This window comes from Trachurus japonicus, chromosome 22 (assembly GCF_045865225.1).
Source record: "Trachurus japonicus isolate A0001 chromosome 22, Traja_1.0".
NCBI classification, from domain to species: Eukaryota; Metazoa; Chordata; class Actinopteri; order Carangiformes; family Carangidae; genus Trachurus; species Trachurus japonicus.
Genome location: NC_140928.1, coordinates 5,588,601 through 5,607,416, shown reverse-complemented (window position 1 = coordinate 5,607,416; position 18,816 = coordinate 5,588,601). Strand labels below are relative to the sequence as shown.

The 18,816-nt window shown below is 42.1% G+C and overlaps 2 protein-coding genes and 1 long non-coding RNA gene across 3 annotated transcripts; 1 reads left to right on the top strand and 2 right to left on the bottom strand.

Annotated features, from left to right (window-relative positions):
• The first annotated feature begins 504 nt into the window (after positions 1–504).
• Positions 505–4,506, top strand: LOC146963317 (uncharacterized). Its single transcript, XM_085767273.1, has 4 exons — positions 505–632; positions 1,111–1,508; positions 2,235–2,679; positions 3,764–4,506. The coding sequence occupies exons 1-4, from the start codon at positions 623–625 to the stop codon at positions 4,483–4,485; spliced, it is 1,575 nt and encodes a 524-aa protein (XP_085623399.1). The 5' UTR covers positions 505–622; the 3' UTR covers positions 4,486–4,506.
• Positions 4,507–5,848: 1,342 nt separating this feature from the next.
• Positions 5,849–9,599, bottom strand: cfd (complement factor D (adipsin)). Its single transcript, XM_085767424.1, has 5 exons — positions 9,526–9,599; positions 8,496–8,652; positions 8,189–8,336; positions 7,242–7,532; positions 5,849–6,330 (listed from the first exon to the last, which is right to left on the bottom strand). Exons 1-5 carry the CDS (start codon positions 9,587–9,589, stop codon positions 6,139–6,141), a joined length of 852 nt encoding a protein of 283 aa, XP_085623550.1. The 5' UTR covers positions 9,590–9,599; the 3' UTR covers positions 5,849–6,138.
• Positions 9,600–11,165: 1,566 nt separating this feature from the next.
• LOC146963315 (uncharacterized) lies at positions 11,166–16,932 on the bottom strand. Its single transcript, XR_015034728.1, has 3 exons — positions 16,714–16,932; positions 11,763–11,853; positions 11,166–11,350 (listed from the first exon to the last, which is right to left on the bottom strand). It is a non-coding gene; the product is annotated as an uncharacterized LOC146963315 (long non-coding RNA).
• Between the last annotated feature and the right edge of the window lie 1,884 nt (positions 16,933–18,816).

Here is an 18,816-nt window from a genome sequence, read left to right as displayed (position 1 = left end):
TTCCGAAGTGGGCTAGTGCACATATGAGGATGTAGTTTAAGATCACCTCTTTTTGTACATAAATGAATGATGTAATGATTTTTCTTCGAGTTTCTATGTTGAATAGATCAAACCTGAGAAGAACATGTAGTGGGGTTGAATTTGCAGTAATGCCACTGAATAAACTTTATTAATTAAAAAATTATTGATTGTTTTGTAACAATCAATCAATTGCTTCGTCCCTGTCTATTTATGTCCTTCTATAATTAGAATTTGTGGTTTTGCTGAGTGAGTTCCCAGGAAAATAAGCTTGTGTGTGTGTAACGACTGTGTTCTACAGGTTTGCCTTGATAATGGTTTCAGGTGTCAGGAGGAGGAAGCAGCTTCTTATTGTTTTCTGCAGCAACTGGTGCAGGTTCATTCCAGGTTGAATTGAGGAATGCACTTCCTTCCATGTGACTGCAGGTAGCACATGCACTGTTGCAATCAGGAAGCATCAGCTAATTTTGGCCCCCACCCCCACCCTTACCCTTCCAGTCCAGATACCTGTCCCAGAGCCAGAGGATCCAGTCTGAGGTTTGGTCTCGAGCTGACGAGGATCCCAGAGCCGCAGACTTTTTGTACCGGAGCACCTGCTACGAAGATGTCCCACAGTGAGTGACGCTTTTCTACATGTTTACATTTCAACTGCAATGAATCACTTCACAATTCTACAACAATTCTGCACTTGCATTGCAAACTTTGTGCTTTTGTTGTGGACAACATGTGTTTTCATTGCATCTGTTCACCTCAGTGTCACTAAAACCTTCATGACCTTTCTGACTTAGAGTAGATCAGAGCTCTGAACCGTTGCACTGCAGCTATCACTGTGATTTTATGAGGATTTTACATTTTTATGCATCGTTGTCTACTAGTTGGACCTTGAGAAGTTGTGTGTTTATTGTGTTTTGTGAATCTGTCTGTGTTCTGTAAGTGTGTGCATCATTGTTTTCTGCTGGCTGCACAACAACGTGCACCTTCCACTGGATTTCCACTATTTCAAAAATGCACGGGCCTGCTGGTCCAGATGCACTGATCTGATTATTGTTTGTGCATCTTAAAAAGTCACCGACTGTTGTTGCTGTTTGTCAGACGGTGCAGCTCCCACGAGGCACACGGTGACGGTGGTGTCCCTGGTGGAGGAGTGGACCTCTCTCAAGTCTCTGCTGCAGGACAGCAGTGAAGAAGGAGACCACCACCGGCCGGCCTTCAGCTGCCTGGGGTCGAACCAGGTGTGTGACCTCACGGTGCACGGCCACTCCATCAGCTTGCACTATGCAGACCTGAAAGAGGACATGACAGAGGAGGTCATCAGCAGCGCCATGGAGAGCTGCTTCAAGTCCTGCACGGACGGATCCAGTGTTTTCCTGCTGCTGATCCAGGGGGGCCTGTACACCAAGAGGGAGAGGAGGCTGGTGGAGATCCTGCAGAGCCACTTCGGAGCCGAGGCCCTGAAGTATCTGGTGATCCTCTCTCTGGAGGACGGGAAGGTTAGTCCAGTAATTTTAAGCCAAAATGGGGCGGGGGTCAACCTTGAACAAATTGCAACAGAAGCAAACTCAACTGATTTTGTATCCTCAACATGACCTGAGTGAGGGGAAAAAAGCCCTGAAGAATCCCATTAGGGGAAAGTTTCGAAAAAACACCAAAATATAGCCCATTCATACGCCTATTCATTATTTTTCTCAGGTGAATAGGGTAACATTTTTAACATTTAGATATCTCCATGAAAATTACCCAGTTGATTACTTACATTAAGACAAACAAAAAATGTATTACAAGTTTTTCTTAAATTGTTTGTTAACATGCATAAATTCCACCGTTTTGACTGCACAGGTATTAATAAAGTTGCTGTGGTGGTACCATTACCAACGTAAAAATTGGGATGAGTTGTTGACTCCATCGGTCACTCGACAAGAAACCAACTTAAATTTCAACATGGCAGCAATTTTTCAAGATGACCGCCACCTTAGTAATTAATAGGCGTATGAATTGGCTATATTTTGGTGTTTTTCGAAACTTTCCCCTAATGGGAATCTTCGGGGCTTTTTTTTCCCTCACTCACAGGGCCGTTGCTAGGAATTCTGGGGCCCCTGAAAGAATACTAAACTGGGCCCCTGACTTTTCCACTTTTTTTTTTGTATTATCATTTTTTATTTAGCCTACTTTGTTTTGATGCTAATGCAGCACCTTTTTTCATAAAATGCCTGGACCAGGTGGTGGACGCGCTGGACGACGCCCTCATGGAGCTGATCAACGTGTGCGACGGGAGATACTGCCGCATCACCTCGTCCGCGGCGGCTCACAAGATGCGCGCGCTGCTGGAGATGATCGACTTCACGCTCGCGGAGAGCGGCGCTCGCGGCTACACCGAGGCCATGCTGGTCCAGGCCCGGACCCGGAGCACGGAGGACACGGCCATGACGATGCTGAGGCAGAAGGTGCGAGAGGCGGAGGAGAAGGAGCAGGCGTTCAGCCAGCTGGTGCAGCGGCACGAGGAGAGGAGGAGCAGGGAGATGGAGGCAATGAGGGCCAAGCACGCGGAGGAGAGGAAGAAGGAGGCGGCGGAGAAGAAGCAGCACGAGACCAAGAGAGAAGGTCTGGAGGAGGCGGTGATGAGCCACAGGGCCGTGGTGCAGCTGCAGATGAGCGACGCTGAGGGTGAGAGACTGATGCACACACGTCCACAGCTGCACAGCGTGAATTCATACATGCATCAACTTTTATTTCACACTTGTTAAAGTTTTGCTGCAACTTTTCACTTTCACACACTGTGATGCTGCAGCTTCCGCCACTAGAGGGAGACACAGCCACATACCATCATTGTCTTTAATCATCTAATAAGAGCACAACCCATCACAAATTAGGCCTGTTGAAGAGTTCAGTTTATATGAATGATTTTTTTTTTTAATTAATTTTTTATTTTCGTGTCATGCCACCACTGTGGCCCATCCCATATGGGATTACAAGACACATTTAATGACAAAATTTTGAAATACAAAAACAAAGATGAGACAGTCCTTCCTGTTGGTATTACCTGCCACACAGGTGTGACACATAAATAAACAATTTAAGATTACTTTCAATACTCAGCTATGTATCGCTCTTCGTCTCATTGCCCAGGCCTTTTCAAGAAATAAAGAAAATGCAAATATATTCAACTGAAAAAGATGTTTTAACTTCTCAGCATAATCTAACCACACAAATGTGTTATTTGGATCTACCTTACTAAACAATTTTTGCCTTATAGAGTCATAAAAAGGACAGTATAACTGATGTCTATTGTGGATATTTTTTAAAAGCAAAATGAAGACCTTCTCTTAAATTTTATTCTTTTGAGATGATTTATAGCACTATTTATTGTTTTAATTGTTCTGTTTTATTAGATCTAAACTTTGATTTTATGCAGTATCTCAGTTTTTAGTCCTTTGAATTACTCATATATTACACATTTTATTTTTATTCTATTCCATTTACCTATTGTATCTTCGTTTGTATCCACTCTCTAGTATTTTCCCCACTGAAAAGTACAATTAGTTGAGTTGTAAGATAACGTTTCCTCAGTATTTTTAACTCCTCAGTGTTTTTATTTCTGTATGTCCTCTCTGTTTATTATCTTTTATCATGTAAAGCACTTACTTCCTGTATGAAAAATGCTCTACAAATAAAGTTTGATCTATCTATCTATCTATCTATCTATCTATCTATCTATCTATCTATCTATCTATCTATCTTTGGCTCTCAGGTGACAAAGCTAAGAAGATGTGTGTGGTCCTGCTGGGTCTGTCCGGCAGCGGGAAGTCGTCTGCTCTGAATGTGATTCTGGAGAGAGCGTGTAATCAATACTCTGCCCACGAGTCCGGCTGTGAGCGTCTCCACCAGTCCACGCTGGTCTGCGAGAGGAAAGAGGTCTCGGCCGCGGGGAAGCGTCTCGTCCTGGTGGACACCCCCGAGCTGTGGGACGAAGACGGGGCGGAGGACCCGGAGCTGCTGAAGGACTGCTTGGCCTTGTCCCTCCCGGGTCCCCACGTCTTCCTGCTGGTGCTGCAGGTGGGACGCTTCACCCAGGGCGAGTGCGAGATGCTGGGACACCTGCAGAGGATGTTCGGACGAGAGGTGGTGGAGCACGCCATCGTCCTCTTCGTCCGCTTCGACAGTGGCAGCAACCAGCACAGGCCTCAGAGGATCAACGACTACGTGTCCGGAGCTCACTCGGCCCTGCAGGACCTGCTGCGGAAGTGCGGGAGCCGTTACTACGAGCTGAACGTCACCGAGTCCCACAACGCTTTGAGCTACCCTCAGGTGAAGGAGCTGCTGGCGGGGATGAACAAGCTGGTGGCGTCGCACGGCGGCCGCTCCTACGCAGTCAGGAGGTTTTCAGTACAGGAGCTGCAGGAGAGGAGGAAGGTGATAGAGGAGGGAGGAGAGGAGGTGCAGGAGGGAAACTACTTACTGAGAGAAGCTTGATTTCTGCACAAGCAGAGAGGAGGAGGAGGAGGAAGAAGAGGAGGAGGAGGAGGAGGAGGAGGAGGACACTCAACCTGTGAGATGAGCTGTTGCTGCAGGGACATGGAAGTCAAACTGATTTACATTGCAAATGTATTGCTTTCTGTTATGATTTGTTTTAGAAAGTGGGTTTGAGGTTCACACAATCTCCAACATCTGCAGTTTTAAAGGGATAGTTCACCCAAAATTCAAATTTCACTCATTATCTACTCACCCTCATGTCGACTAAGGGCTGGGAGAAGTTTCAGAGTCCTCCGTGCCTTCTCTGAGTTACAGCGGGGCTCCGTGCAGCACTGCATGTCCATATGACGGTTGCGAACGGAGCTCACTTTTCTTCGTCCAAAAAGACATACCAAAAAACATCCAAATACCTCCATAGTGCTCGTCTGTAATGTCCCTCTTGTATTGAAGCCCCAACATTTTTTCAGAACAATTTCTCATGTCGGGGCTTCAATACAAGAGGGACATTACAGACGAGCACTATGGAGGTATTTGGATGTTTTTTGGTGTGTCTTTTTGGACGAAGAAAAGTGAGCTCCGTTCGCAACCGTCATATGGACATGCAGTGCTGCACAGAGCCCCGCTGTAACTCAGAGAAGGCACGGAGGACTCTGAAACTTCTCCCAGCCCTTAGTCGACATGAGGGTGAGTAGATGAAGAGTGTGAAATTTGAATTTTGGGTGAACTATCCCTTTAAGGGAATCACCCGTTGTATTTTTTTATGCTACAGACATTTTTAGATATATGCTCATCTGTCACAAAAGAATGAATAAATAAAAACTCGGTGGTGATGGGGGTGTGTGGTGGTGGTGGTGGTGTGGGGGATTTTCCAAAGCAAACATGAATGATGAGTGTGGAACGCATCGGGAATAACTCATGTCATGTTTATCTGCAGCGAGCGGAGAGGGAGGAAGAGAGAGAAGGAGTTCAGCTGCAGGTTTGATGGACTGCTCTCTGGACTTCCCCGTCTCCGTGACGACTAATCTGACAAGTTTATGAGATTCACTTGTTGATATGATGTCGATTTCCAAACAGTCACTTCCTTAAACTGAATTCTTCGCTGCCAACACACACACGGACACACAGACACACACACGCAACAGTTGACTGCTGATGGATGTGGTTCAGATTTCGTTATCGCTGTTGTGTAATTCTTGGATTATTTCTGCTCAGTCTCAGGATTTGATGTGATGCAGCAGCTTCTTATTTAACATTTTGGGTTGTTTTTTTTTTGCACATATGTCTTTGCAGTCTGCTCATCTCTATTCCACCGTGCTACATTTGATGCCAGTTGTGCAAAACAAGTGAAGGCGCAGACACAACATCTGGATGTGATAAACTGTATTTTATTGATTCTTTTACAAGTGACGATGTGAAACAGTGTGAAACTGATTATTCTGGTGAAATGAATCTTTGGTTAGAGGTTAGAGCGACTTCAGTTCACATGCAGAATTACCAATAACTCTTGTTCTTTGTCATATAATTCTCATTTGCTGTGTTTTATCATGAGCTTGCATTCTGTGTGAAACTGCATGAAGAGGTGCTGAAAAAAAAAATTATATAAAGTTTGACTGATCAGTTGCTTTGTGAATGGAGATGCTGTCGTGTCTTTTATTACTTAGATGCATCAGCAGCAGCTTCTGCAGGAGCGGCCTGCTGTGCCCCCATGACGCCGTCAATCCAGTCTGTGAACTGGGAGATGACGGTGTAAACGCCGGGCTTTTTCAGCTGGACACACTTCCTCCCGCCGTTGGAGGTGATGCCCACGACCACGCCGTTGTAGAGCAGAGGACCGCCAGAGTCTCCCTAGAAAGACAGGAAGAGAAGGGTTAACAGGAAGTTGACCGTTTGAACCTGCATCATGCAAAGAAGAGTGATTGACACCAGTGAAGGCAAACAGGTGACACACACACACTGCAGCTTTAAAGGTTAAAGGGATAGTTCAACATTTTGGCAAATTGACCTATTGCCATAATCCCTATATAGTCATAGCAGTAGGTTCATTACCTTTAATTATCGGTGCATGTTGCTTTGAGATCTGCGGGGCAGAGACGTGAGCTGCTCAGTGAACACAATGGAGGGGCATGGTACTTTCCCATTTCCCTCATCAAACTAAATACACAATCCAACAACTCCAAAATGCTCTCATGGACAAGTTGGGACCTGCACATTCACCACGCTATGAAATTATAACATATATATATGTAACATTTCGACACATGAAGCAAATACTTGGAACTTGCGCTTTTGAAATATAGTTCCGGCTGCATTTGCCTCAAAAACAACTCTGTCTCGTAATACAGTTACATGATTATTTCATAGTGTGGTGAATGTGCAGGTCACAACTTGTCCACGTTTAGGAGTTGTTGGATTGTGTATTTGATGAGTTTGATGAGGGAAAGGCGTAACAGCTGCACGCTGTGCAGAGCTCACGTCTCTGCCCCGCCGATCTAAAAACAGCTTGCACCGACAAGTAAAGGTAATAAACCGACTCCTAGGACTATAGGGATTATGGCAATGTTGAACTATCCCTTTAAAGCTGCAGACATGTTGGTGTCTCTGTGGGGCCGAGCTTCAGGCTGAATGCTGAGATTCTCACAGTGGCGATGCTAATGTGGAGGTATTTAGCAGGTTTACTGTGTTAAAGAGATAAGAGCAGATAAAGATCTAAAGCTGGTCGGTCCGGTTTGTGCTTCAGGAACCAAACAAACACTCACGTCACAGCTGTCGTCCTTCTTCACGTCTCTGTCGCAGGGCTCTGGACACAGTCTGTGTGCACACATCATGTTACTGGTGAACTTGGAGCCGTAGTAGTCACTGCGCGCGCACCGCTTGGGGCTGAACACGTCCACCGTCAGCTCCTGGAGCTTGTCGGGTCTGGACCCCAGGTGGTCGCTGGCCCCCCAGCCGGCCGTGTCCACCTCTGCACCGATGTCGGGGTTGGTGCCTCCCGCTCGCAGGAATGCAACGGTTCCCACTGCGTCAGAGGCGACGAACGGCTGCTCCAGCTGCAAAAACAACACAAAGGAAGAAGAAGTGATAGTTTGTGTGTTGCTGCTCTTGAGACCAAGACCGGCATTAAGACCACATCTCCAAGGTCTTGGTCTTGTCTCAGAATCGACTACATTTTTTACTTGGTCTTAAAACTGTTCTACTAAGTATACGAAGGAGTATTAGAGCCAGCCAAGAAAAAAAGCCAGGCGAGAAAAAAAAAAAAAATGGTGGGGAAAAAAAAAATCTGACAAAAAAAAAAAATTCTGGCAAAACAAAAAAAAAAAAAATACATTGGAAAAAAAAAAAAATCTGGCAAAAAAAATAATTAAAAAATACATTAAAAAAAATAAATACATAGAACAAAAAAAAAAAAAAAAACATTGGGAATTTTTTTTTTTCCCAATGTTTTTTTTTTGCCAGATTTTTTTCTGATGGATTTTTTTTTTTGCCAAATTTTTTTTCCCCAATGTTTTTTTTTTCTTTTGCCAGATTTTTTTTTTCTGATGGACTTTTTTTGGGGGGGGGCCAAATTCTTTTCCCCCGATGTTGTTTTTTTTTTTGCCAGATTTTTTTTTTCCTAATGCCAGATTTTTTTTTTTTCGCTGGCTCAAACACCCCACAGTGTAGGAGAGACTGAGTATCTGTTGCCACATTTCTAGCATACACTCACCTTAATTAAAGTGATGTCATTGTCATAATTTGACGGGTCAAAGTTTTGGTGTTTGTGAAGGTTAGCCTCCAAAATGTCAAAGGTTTGTTTTGTGTCCTCCGCTTCACTCAGGGAGTGGACGCCCAGCACCACTTTGTGCCCATTCAATCTGTTGAAAAAGACAGTAATAGTGTTGCACATTTTTCAAACTATGATATTATACACATTTCACTTGCTACTGAATAAACACAACAACCAATGACAGTGTGACAGGCAGATACATACATTTTCTGAAGCTACACATCAGATTTGGAGAAAGTGTCCTCACCCGTTAGGGAAACAGTGAGCTGCAGTCATCACCCACTGCTCTGCAACCAAAAACCCTCCACATTCATGTTTCATGGCGTCTCCTTCTGGCACCTGGATGGAGACCATGTAAGGCCGAGAGTGTGGCGCCGCCTCCCTGCCGCCAATTATACCCTCACCTGAAACCACGGAGACACACAAACCAGAAGGAAAAGTTGAAGTGACCTTTGGCCTTTGAGAAGCTTCTCATTAAGTTAAAGGGATAGTTCACCCAAAATTCTAATTTCACTCATTATCTACTCACCCTCATGTCGACTAAGGGCTGGGAGAAGTTTCAGAGTCCTCCGTGCCTTCTCTGAGTTACGGGGGGGGGGTCCGTGCAGCAGTATTTGTCCATATAATGGTTGTGAATGAGGCTCACTTTTCTTCGTCCAAAAAGACACACCAAAAAACATCCAAATACCTCCATACTGCTCGTCTGTAATGTCCCTCTTATGCCCCGACATGAGAAATTGTTCCAAAAAAAATTAAGTAAGTCTATGTTTTAAGCTTGTTTGTAGCGGAAGCTCCCAGTGTCTCGGTTCACTGCTCTTCCTGTGTCTGTGCAAATCACGATTTGCACTGACCGGCGGAACAATTTCTCATGTCGGGGCTTCAATACAAGAGGGACATTACAGACGAGCAGTATGGAGGTATTTGGATGTTTTTTGGTGTGTCTTTTTGGACGAAGAAAAGTGAGCACCATTCACAACCATTATATGGACAAATACTGCTGCGCGGACCCCCCCCCGTAACTCTGAGAAGGCATGGAGGACTCTGAAACTTCTCCCAGCCCTTAGTCGACATGAAGGTGAGTAGATAATGAGTGAAATTTGAATTTTGGGTGAACTATCCCTTTAACATCTTTATCCAAACTATAGACCTACAACCAGTAAATTCAACCTCTTGGCAGCAAAATGCATCAATAACACAACAGCAATTTAAAACTGATGGACACACATAGATGCCATATTAGTTAATTAGGTTAGGAAACAGTGTAAGTGTGGACTCACCCTGGGAGATGAGGGCAGCAACAAAAACAGCAGCAGCCACGAGCGCTCGTCTCTCTGACACCATGATGTCGGTCCTACTGAGTCGAACCGAGCTGCTGCGCTGTTTTTAAACTCGTCCACTGGAGGGAGAGGAAAACATAAATCAAGTGGATGTGGTGCAAGACACAAAAGGAGGGAGTCTGTCTTGTGCCTTGCCCGACAGTCCTCCTATTCCCAGTTTCCCGGAATGCAAAACAGGAAAACAACAACATAACGTTCACTGACACTCTGTCCATTTTTAAAATCGCCTTTTATCGTAAATCACCACGTGTTTATCTCTTAAGTCTGTAAAATACACTGACCGCTGCTGACACCCCCACTTCACACTTTCATGCACGTTTATGTTGCATAACGCTGAGATTTGGATGAACCCCACTTGACCTCGTGCACTTAAACACAACACAGAGAGGAGGGAGGATATCCCTCGTTTCTTCTTGTCAGTCTGATGGGAAAAAAATGAACTTTAGGTCACAAAATATCATCCCAACTTATCAGCTGCTCTTTAACATCACAAAACCAGAGTACATGCAGGGATGTTTTCCTCTTATTAATATATTGAGTCAGATAATTCAGCATGCACATGTTTACAGAAAGAGAGTACACGATGCAAGTCCAATACACTTTAATTAGAGCAAAATAAATAATCTGTAAACTTACCAAAAAAACATCTGACAATGTGATCTTGGACACGTTTGATGATCCAAGTCTTGGCTCTTTATTTCTGGAACTCATCATGTGCATGAGGATGATTATGGAGCTGAACAAGAACCAATCAAAACTCCATGTTGACTCGGTTGGATTGAAAATGACTGACAGTCCAACCCAGTCCATTCCAGTCCAGTCATATATCTACATATAAGATAAAAACACAAAAGAAACATAAAAATTAAAACAGTTTCATATATTGAGATTCATAAAAATCTGACTTTACTATACAGGAACTCCAATGTGGAATAAATGTAATTCACTTTTGCAGTGCAACAATATGTTTGTTGACACATTTTTACATAATTTCTTAAATTTGTCATAAGTATAATTGCATCAATTATTTATTTTTTGTTTAAATTGCATATACAGTATAGATTAAACACATGTCTTTTACACATATGGTTGCAACATGTGTTTTACAATATAAAAATGAGTCATAGTGATATTTCTCATTCTACAATGGGTGTTTCACATATGTAATGAACTTATATCTTCATATATGTGCAATATATGTATGATTGCATGACATACTATGACTGTATCACTCTCGCTGTCTGTCTCTCTATATATAAATACTGTATATATATGTGTATATTATCCATGACAAGTCTTAGCTGTCTTCAACCGTCTGACAAAGAGACCAAAGCTCAGACATGAACAGAACCAGACAGCAAACACCCCCTCCTCCTCCTCCCCCCTCCAGACTTCATTAGAGGGGTGACAACAGATTGGAAACATCATAACTAAGTAACACAGAGAGGAACCTCAGAGTCCTGAAGCTCCAGATCCAGATGAAGTTGTTGTCTGATTGTTATATTACTCTCTCAGTGTGGGAGACGATGCAGCTCGTCTCACTGAGCAGGCCACAGCTTTTATTATACACACAGTTTAATAAAAGACTGTAACTGTACAGCATTGAGCCTCCTCACTGTAACACCTCCTTACTTCTGCCTCCAGATCAGCTCTGAGAGACGTCTGTATAACTGAACCTCCCGTCGGCTGGTGTTTGGGCAGCGTGACGGATTTAATCCTGTTGTGAACCTGTAAAAGAAACATCGCACTCCCTCGTTCTGTTTGGCTGATTAGATGTGAGGTGGAGGTAAGGGAGGAGGAGGAGGAGGAGGAGGAGGAGAGATTAACAAGTCAAATAATTCATCCAGGGGGAGTTTAGCAGTGTTGATGCACCTACTGATCCTGAATCCTGCTGCCAGCACATAAATTAACTTAACATACCATATGTATGTGCATGTTTAAATTTGAAGTATATAAATTAGATTTTGGAATAGATATAATTGCATTTGCATCCCAAAATCTGTCAGTATATAAACGTTGATACATGAGAGCGACAAGTTTAGGGTTTTAAACAATAAACTATTATGTTTCAGGGAGGTGCACACAGAACCTAAGTTTAATGTAGAACACAGTGTGTGACCCTCGCCTGACTGTATTTACAGGTATTTGTGTTTTTAATCAAAGCTCAATAACACAACCAAATATTCCTCCTCAGATCTGACTGAGCCAAGCGTCTTTGCCAACTTTGACCCAAAATCTTGTCTCCTCCGCATGTTTCCACCGCTGCACCTGCAAAAGGGGTCGGGAAACTGAAAAAAAAAAAAAAAAATTATATATGCATTAAAACACTGGATTCAGGAATGTTTGCTTCATTTTGTGGATTCCTTGATTGAAATGTATAATAAATAAAAATAATACAAAACATTTAGCAGCAGTTTACAGCAGTTTATAAACTCTAACATCAACTTCTCAGTGGGATTACCAGATCCTAAGTTTATTTAGTTTATTTTAGTTTTATGTAGTTGTCTATTTGGAAGCCACAGACAGGTGCATATTAATGAACTTCAGTATAAATATGATGGAGTTAGCATGCACCCATAGTCCATTGGTAGGTAACAGTACAAAACAACCAGTAACCGTATAAAGTGTATGATGAAAAGTTGTGAAAAATGTGGAACTTCCCTTTATCCGGGCACCTTAACCACATCCCTACTCTCATTCCTCCATCCTTCCCTCCCTCCCCCCATCCCTCTCCATTCAACCGGTGCATCCCCTTCCATGTCTCATTCCAAGTTCTGTCTGGGGGGCATGAAACCAGTTCGGGCGGAACCACCGCGCTGAGACGAAACCTCCACTCTGAGTCTCTCTTTCATCCTCGTTTCATCCTCCCAGACCAGCAGCGCAGACATCAACCTTCCTTCACCTTTACCACTCTCCATTCATCCATCCTCAACACTTACACTTCCATCCATTCAAATGTTTAATGGCTTTCTAATCTACTGTATGGTATGACAACAATATGTTAAATGCAATACCTGTATGTGACTGTACAATATAGTGTGCAATACATACAATAACTGTGCAGTGAATTTGCAATATTGTTTTGACAATGCCTTTGTTGCTCTCTATATATAATCTTTTATGTGTTTTGTCATCTTTTATCTCGTCTTGTTTACATGTTTACATGTACAGCTTTTATGTCGGACCACTGAGGGACTGTGACAGAAATGTTTCAATGGCAATAAAGGCTCTTTAACTTTAACTTCTTTGAATATGAATTTAAAACACCAACTTTCACCAAACACCGTCTTAAAACTTATTTTTATTCTTTGGCTTTTAACTCAGTTGTGTGACCTCTGTTGTTGTATGTCTTTCTATTCTCATTTTATTGTAGCTTTTTTCCCTCTGTCTGTCCTTTTATGGCTCTTACTAATTCTTAATTTCTATTATCATTATTTTTAAATTTTTAATTCTTACTATGTGCTTTCTTACCCATTTTATGTTCTACTTCCTGTATGTTAGTCACTGTGTGCACCACTTTGGTAAACTTTTATGTTTTGAAAATGTGCTATATAAATAATGTGGATTGGACTGGATTGAATGTCCAGCCTGTGAATGCATCTGAGAGCAGATCTCAGATCAGTGCAGCACTGACCGCAGCAGTCTGACTGTGGAGCTGTGGCGCCCTCTGCAGGTACAAACATCAAACAACACCCACGTGGAGGAGATAGGAATATTACAAACAAAATAATATTTAACTTTTGACTGAAGCGATGAAGTGAATGAGAGGGAAAGTGCTGCAGCATTTAAACTCTCTGTACATGAACTAGTGTCTCTAAATGTCAGTGTGTGTGTGTGTGTGTGTGTGTGTGTGTGTGTGTGTGTGTGTGTGTGTGTGTGTGTGTGTGTGTCATTATCACCATCTTCTCAGCACAAAAAAACAAACCCATTATGATAATTAAAGTTGCACAAGTGCTTAGTAAGAGCTTCCTCTTATGTCTCAGGGGAAGTTGACCTACAGATGATCATGTGGTTGCATTACCTGTAAAGAGGGAAGGGGATTTATCTTTTTTTATTTTTTATCTCTATTCACTGTTTCCCTACTCCGTTGTGACTCACACACTCTCAATTACAAGTTAGGAAGAAGATAATGAGAGAGAAATGACGGGTTTAAACTTTAAACTGACAGAGACATCTGTATCCACCGAGATGATGATGATCATGATGAGTTAATTTAGCTACATACATTTGCGAACATCCAGAATCTCTGAGTGAGTCACAAAAACAAACAGAAACCTTTGTGAATATTATGATTTTTTTTCTTTAAAGATTTTAAATCATCAATCAGTTCATAATTTGTTTTAATCACACCTGTAAATCATGTTAGAGAATGAACAAACAAACAAACAAACAGATGACCTCATGACCCCACAGAGTCTGTTTCAGACTCATTTGTCACCTGAGCGTTGCCGAGCGAAGCGTCGTCGCCATGGGGACGAGCCGCGACTACAAAGCCTGGAGCATCAAGCCCACCCAGCCAGGTATGCAAGCATGTGTGTTTGTCTGTTACATATGTTTATGTGCGTGTGCTGAAATCCATATCTGTTCATCCATGTGTGTGGTCTGGCACCGAACCAGATATCAGACTCATTTTCCACTTTATGTTTTTTAAATGTTTCCTCACTCACTCTCTCTCTCTCTCTCTCTCCATGTCTCTCCTCCCTCGCTCGCTCATTCTCAGACACTGACTCAGCCTCATCAGTCTCATCGTCTGGCAGCTCTTCTCTCCGTCAATCAATCACCCACTCACTCAGTTTTTTTATGATCCAATCAGTGTGAGCACTGCAGAGTGCAGAGTTTTTGTTTTGCCTCTTAAAGTATTAACAAGCACATAATTATCACACTCACACACACACATGCACACACACGCACACACGGTTTTAATCTCACAATTCAACCTCTGCAACACTAAAGACATATTCTTTATCTAAATATGCGAAAGGAGCAAAAGCAGGGTGCACAACTAAGATCTAAAACTGAAGTATGAACCTCATTTCCAGTTTGATTGACAGGTCTGTGATCACTAACTATTAATGATGTTGTTAAAGTGTATGTGTGTAAACACAACAGGAAACAGGCCTCCTGCTGTTTGTGTTATTTACAGGCTGATTTGCTACAAATGAGTCTGTAAATTATATGTTTAAATCTGACACACACACTCATGAGGATACTGATGTTGAATCAGTGCCATATAGCATAAGGGTTGTTTCACTAAAGGTAATGTTAATGATAAAATATAAAAAGCAAAACAGATCAAATAACCAAATGAAGAAAATTTGAATTTATTAGTATTTAAACTTTATTTGAGAATATCAAGATTTGACAAATTCACATACAGTATTGGCCCAAGTGAAACTCTTAAAGGGATAGTTCAACATTTTGGCAAATTTGCCCATTGCCATAGTCATAGCAGTAGGTTCGTTACCTTTATTTGTCGGTGCAAGCTATTTTTAGAACGGTGGAGCAGAGCCGCGAGCTGCTCAGAGCTACGCTACGGAGGCTCATGGGATTTCTTGGTTTCCCTCATCAAACTCATCAAATACACAACCCAACAACTCCAAAACGCTCTGGTGGACAAGTTGTGACCTGCACATTCACCACAAGACGTAGCGTAGCTCTGAGCAGCTCGCGACTCTGCTCCGCCGTTCTAAAAATAGCTTGCACCGACAATTAAAGGTAACAAACCTACTGCTATGACTATGGCAATGGGCCAATTTGCCAAAATGTTGAACTATCCCTTAAAGTCTCTATGGACCTGTTCAGTTCAGTTGATTTACTGTTAAATTTGGATCCAGATTAAGTGAAAAGACAAAACAAACATGAATAAAAAAGAGGGTGGTATAAATATCAACATGAGCTTTATAAAACTGAATCAGTCAGACTTCAACTTAAATAAACTGTCTCTTTGTCTCTCTCCTCTCTCCAGGAGAGCGGTGGTCTTCAGCTCAGCTCTGCTGGCGCTGCTCCAGAACGGGGGGATTACTGCTAAACGGCTCTAATCTCTGCTGTTTCCTCCGTGGGCCCGGGCCCATCTGATGGGAGCTGGTGTTTAGAAGGGGCTCCACAGGACGAGATGCTCTTTAACTGTAATCTCTCTAATCTCTCGTCTTACTGCAGGACGGGGTCCCACAGACCTGGCACTGCTCACACACTCCTCACACTCCTCACACATTTGAAAAGCATGACGAGTCATATTTTCATTTTGGAAAATAAAGATGTGTGAGTTTTATGCCCTAATAAGAACGCATAAAAAGTAATTATAGTGCCTTTAATTGACCTAATAGATACTTCAGGTCTGCTCTGTTTTAACAATGTAATATTTATTAGTATACTTATTGCTTATTTTATCTATCACAGACTCACAGTTATTGTACGCTGAGTACAATGTGAAAGCATGCAAATGACAATAAATTGACCTTATAAAATGGGCCCAATGCTTTATTGAAATGTATTCTTTATTTGGATAAGATACCATTAATAATACTGCACAATTAGATAGAATAAATGAATATCCAGGCATTTTTCAAGTGTACCTATTTATGTAGAATATAAACTGACATTCATTTATTTTCATATACCTGATAATTTTTGGTATTTTTACTGTAGTTTTCAAAACGTGAACTATTTCTCTTTCTATCATCTCATGTGGTTAGGAAATATTAATGTGAAGCAAAATAAGTGATATGAAGGCAGAACAAACAACAAAATGATAAAATATTTATTTCCATGAAAGTTTTGACGTGTGAATCTTTAGATGAACCAGTTTTCATGGGGATTTAATGACATGTACATTTAAACAAGGACCAGGTGCATGTTTGTGTGCACACATGTACAGTGTGTGTGTGTGTGTGTGTTTGTCTGTGTCATATTCCCATCAGAGGTTAAATCCTGCACTACGTTGTTTATGGATTTGTTACGTTTGCATTTGCATATCATGAGCACATCAGCTGCTGCAAATCTTTTGAGTGTGTCTGTATTGGTGTCAATACAAGTTTGAATCTGCCTCAGAGTGTGTGTTTGTGTGTGAAACTCCTCCGCTTGTTTTCTCAGGAATGACAAAATGTGCTTCAGTGTGCAGGTTCCACTTACTTTCTGTGGAAGTCAGTGAATGCGTCACAAGCTCCTCTGTTTCCCATGGAGAGGACTGAATCCTGTAAATCTGACGGCGGTGGTCCCAGGAGGATTCGGGGGGAGATTCCACCTTTTCCCACATCGCACCTTGATCCACCTGACTCCTCCTGGCCTCGCCCCGTAAGCCTGCCTTTTGTCCACATCTGCGCACGGCTGCTGCTCACACAGGTTTGTTTGTACATCCAGAGAGGGAGAGAGGGAGCGATGAGAACGAGTGACAGTCCCACCAGGCCTGAAAAAAACAAAAAAAACCCTCACATCTCAGTCAGGACACATTCAGACTAAAAGACCATGAGAGAGGAGGATGTGAGGCCATCTGTAATTACCTGCAGGGAATAATAAATAATCCCCAAATAAACGTCAGAGCTTAAAGGAGGAGAAGTCACTGCAAGAAGATCTCAAACTCAGTGGTGAGAACTTGTGAATATTTCTGTTCTCACTCATACAGTATGCATCATATGATCCATAGAAGAGCTGCAGGATCCAGTTATTTAAAAACTGCTGTAATAATAAGGAAGAAGGCATTTTCTTTGTTGCATTTTGATGCATTGTGTTAAAAAAACTTATTTAAAACATATTTTCTGGGCAAAACAACACTCAGAAGAACTAATTGTTGTTAATTGTGTCATGAGTGTGCGTGTACGTCTCAAACTGTCATGTATTTTAGGTATATTTATTGTCTAGCAGCCTTTACCATTCACTTGAGCCCACAACAAATTTCCCCTGTGGGACAATAAAGTTTATTCTATTCTATTCTATTCTAATTGATCTGGTATAGGACAATTAAAATAAAACCCATTAGCTTTCATGAAAATATATAGGACAGTTAGGACGGTCATAATGATAACTTTGATTTATATAGAGCCTTTAATAGAGCAATTAATACCCAAGAACGCTTTATAATAACAACAACAGGAAACAACAACAGACACGGACAACCAAGTTAGCAGGCAAAAGCTAAAGAAGACCAAATTTTGAGGCAGATAACAATAAAATGTTGTAATTTATTCATCACAAAATGAAACTGACTATCTAAAGACAGAGAAGCAGAGGTGAAAACAAACAAGACAATAGGCCTACAATGATAATAAAAGGTTGAATAAAAAAAAGAGAGAGACAGACAGAAAAAGGTAGAAAAGAAAAAGACAAAAACAGAGAGAGGGAAAAAAAGAGGAGGGAAACATGAGCACACAGAGAGGATGATGTGCGACCACAGGCCTCGCCCGAACACGTCGTGAAAGTGAGGTTCTTCTCCCTCAGACGCTGTAATTTAGGCAGATTCAGATTCAGATCACTTTGGCAGAACTCTGGGACCACCTGCGCTCCGGCTCAGTGTGAGCAAACCTCCAAACTGCAGGAGACTGAAACCCGGTGTTTTAGTAAAAGCGTGAGATCTGAGGCCAATAACAGCTCAGAGAGGCGCTGCTCTGACAACCTGACACCTCCGCCGTGTTTGGGTGCACATGTGTATGTATGTGTGTGTGTGTGTGTGTGTGTGTATATGCGTGTGTGTGTCTCAGCCCGGAGGTATTCAGAGAGTTTAAAGCAGCTGTCAGTGCGAAGGAAGATGAATCTATATTGGAAGCTGTCAATGTTTTAATTGAGGCGGCTGCAGACTGAGCCACCGACTCTTTGTGTCTCTGACTCCATGTTAATTTATCTAAGAGAGAGTTTAGCTGTGAGGGACAGATCACACATGCTCAGAGCTGCATGTGTATAATGTAAATTATTTTGATTTATTTTTACCAAAGATGTTAAAGGTCAATATTTTACATTTGCACTTTTATTTTCTGAGTGATTCAATAAACAAAATAGAGCAGATTTCAGAATACTAACTCTTAGAGAAACCAAATCTTGCAAAGTGTTGGATGTTGGTGGGTCCAGGTGGTGGTGGGCGGGGCTTTGGGTTGTTGTGACATCATAAAGTGTCCAGGAAGTGACAGGAAGTCCTGACGGCTGGTTTTAAGGCTCAGTTTCTGAATACAGGCTGTGTGCATTTCTCTGTGGACTGAGGCTTTGATACTTTCACAGTATTAATATAGAACCTAGAGCTGCTTTATA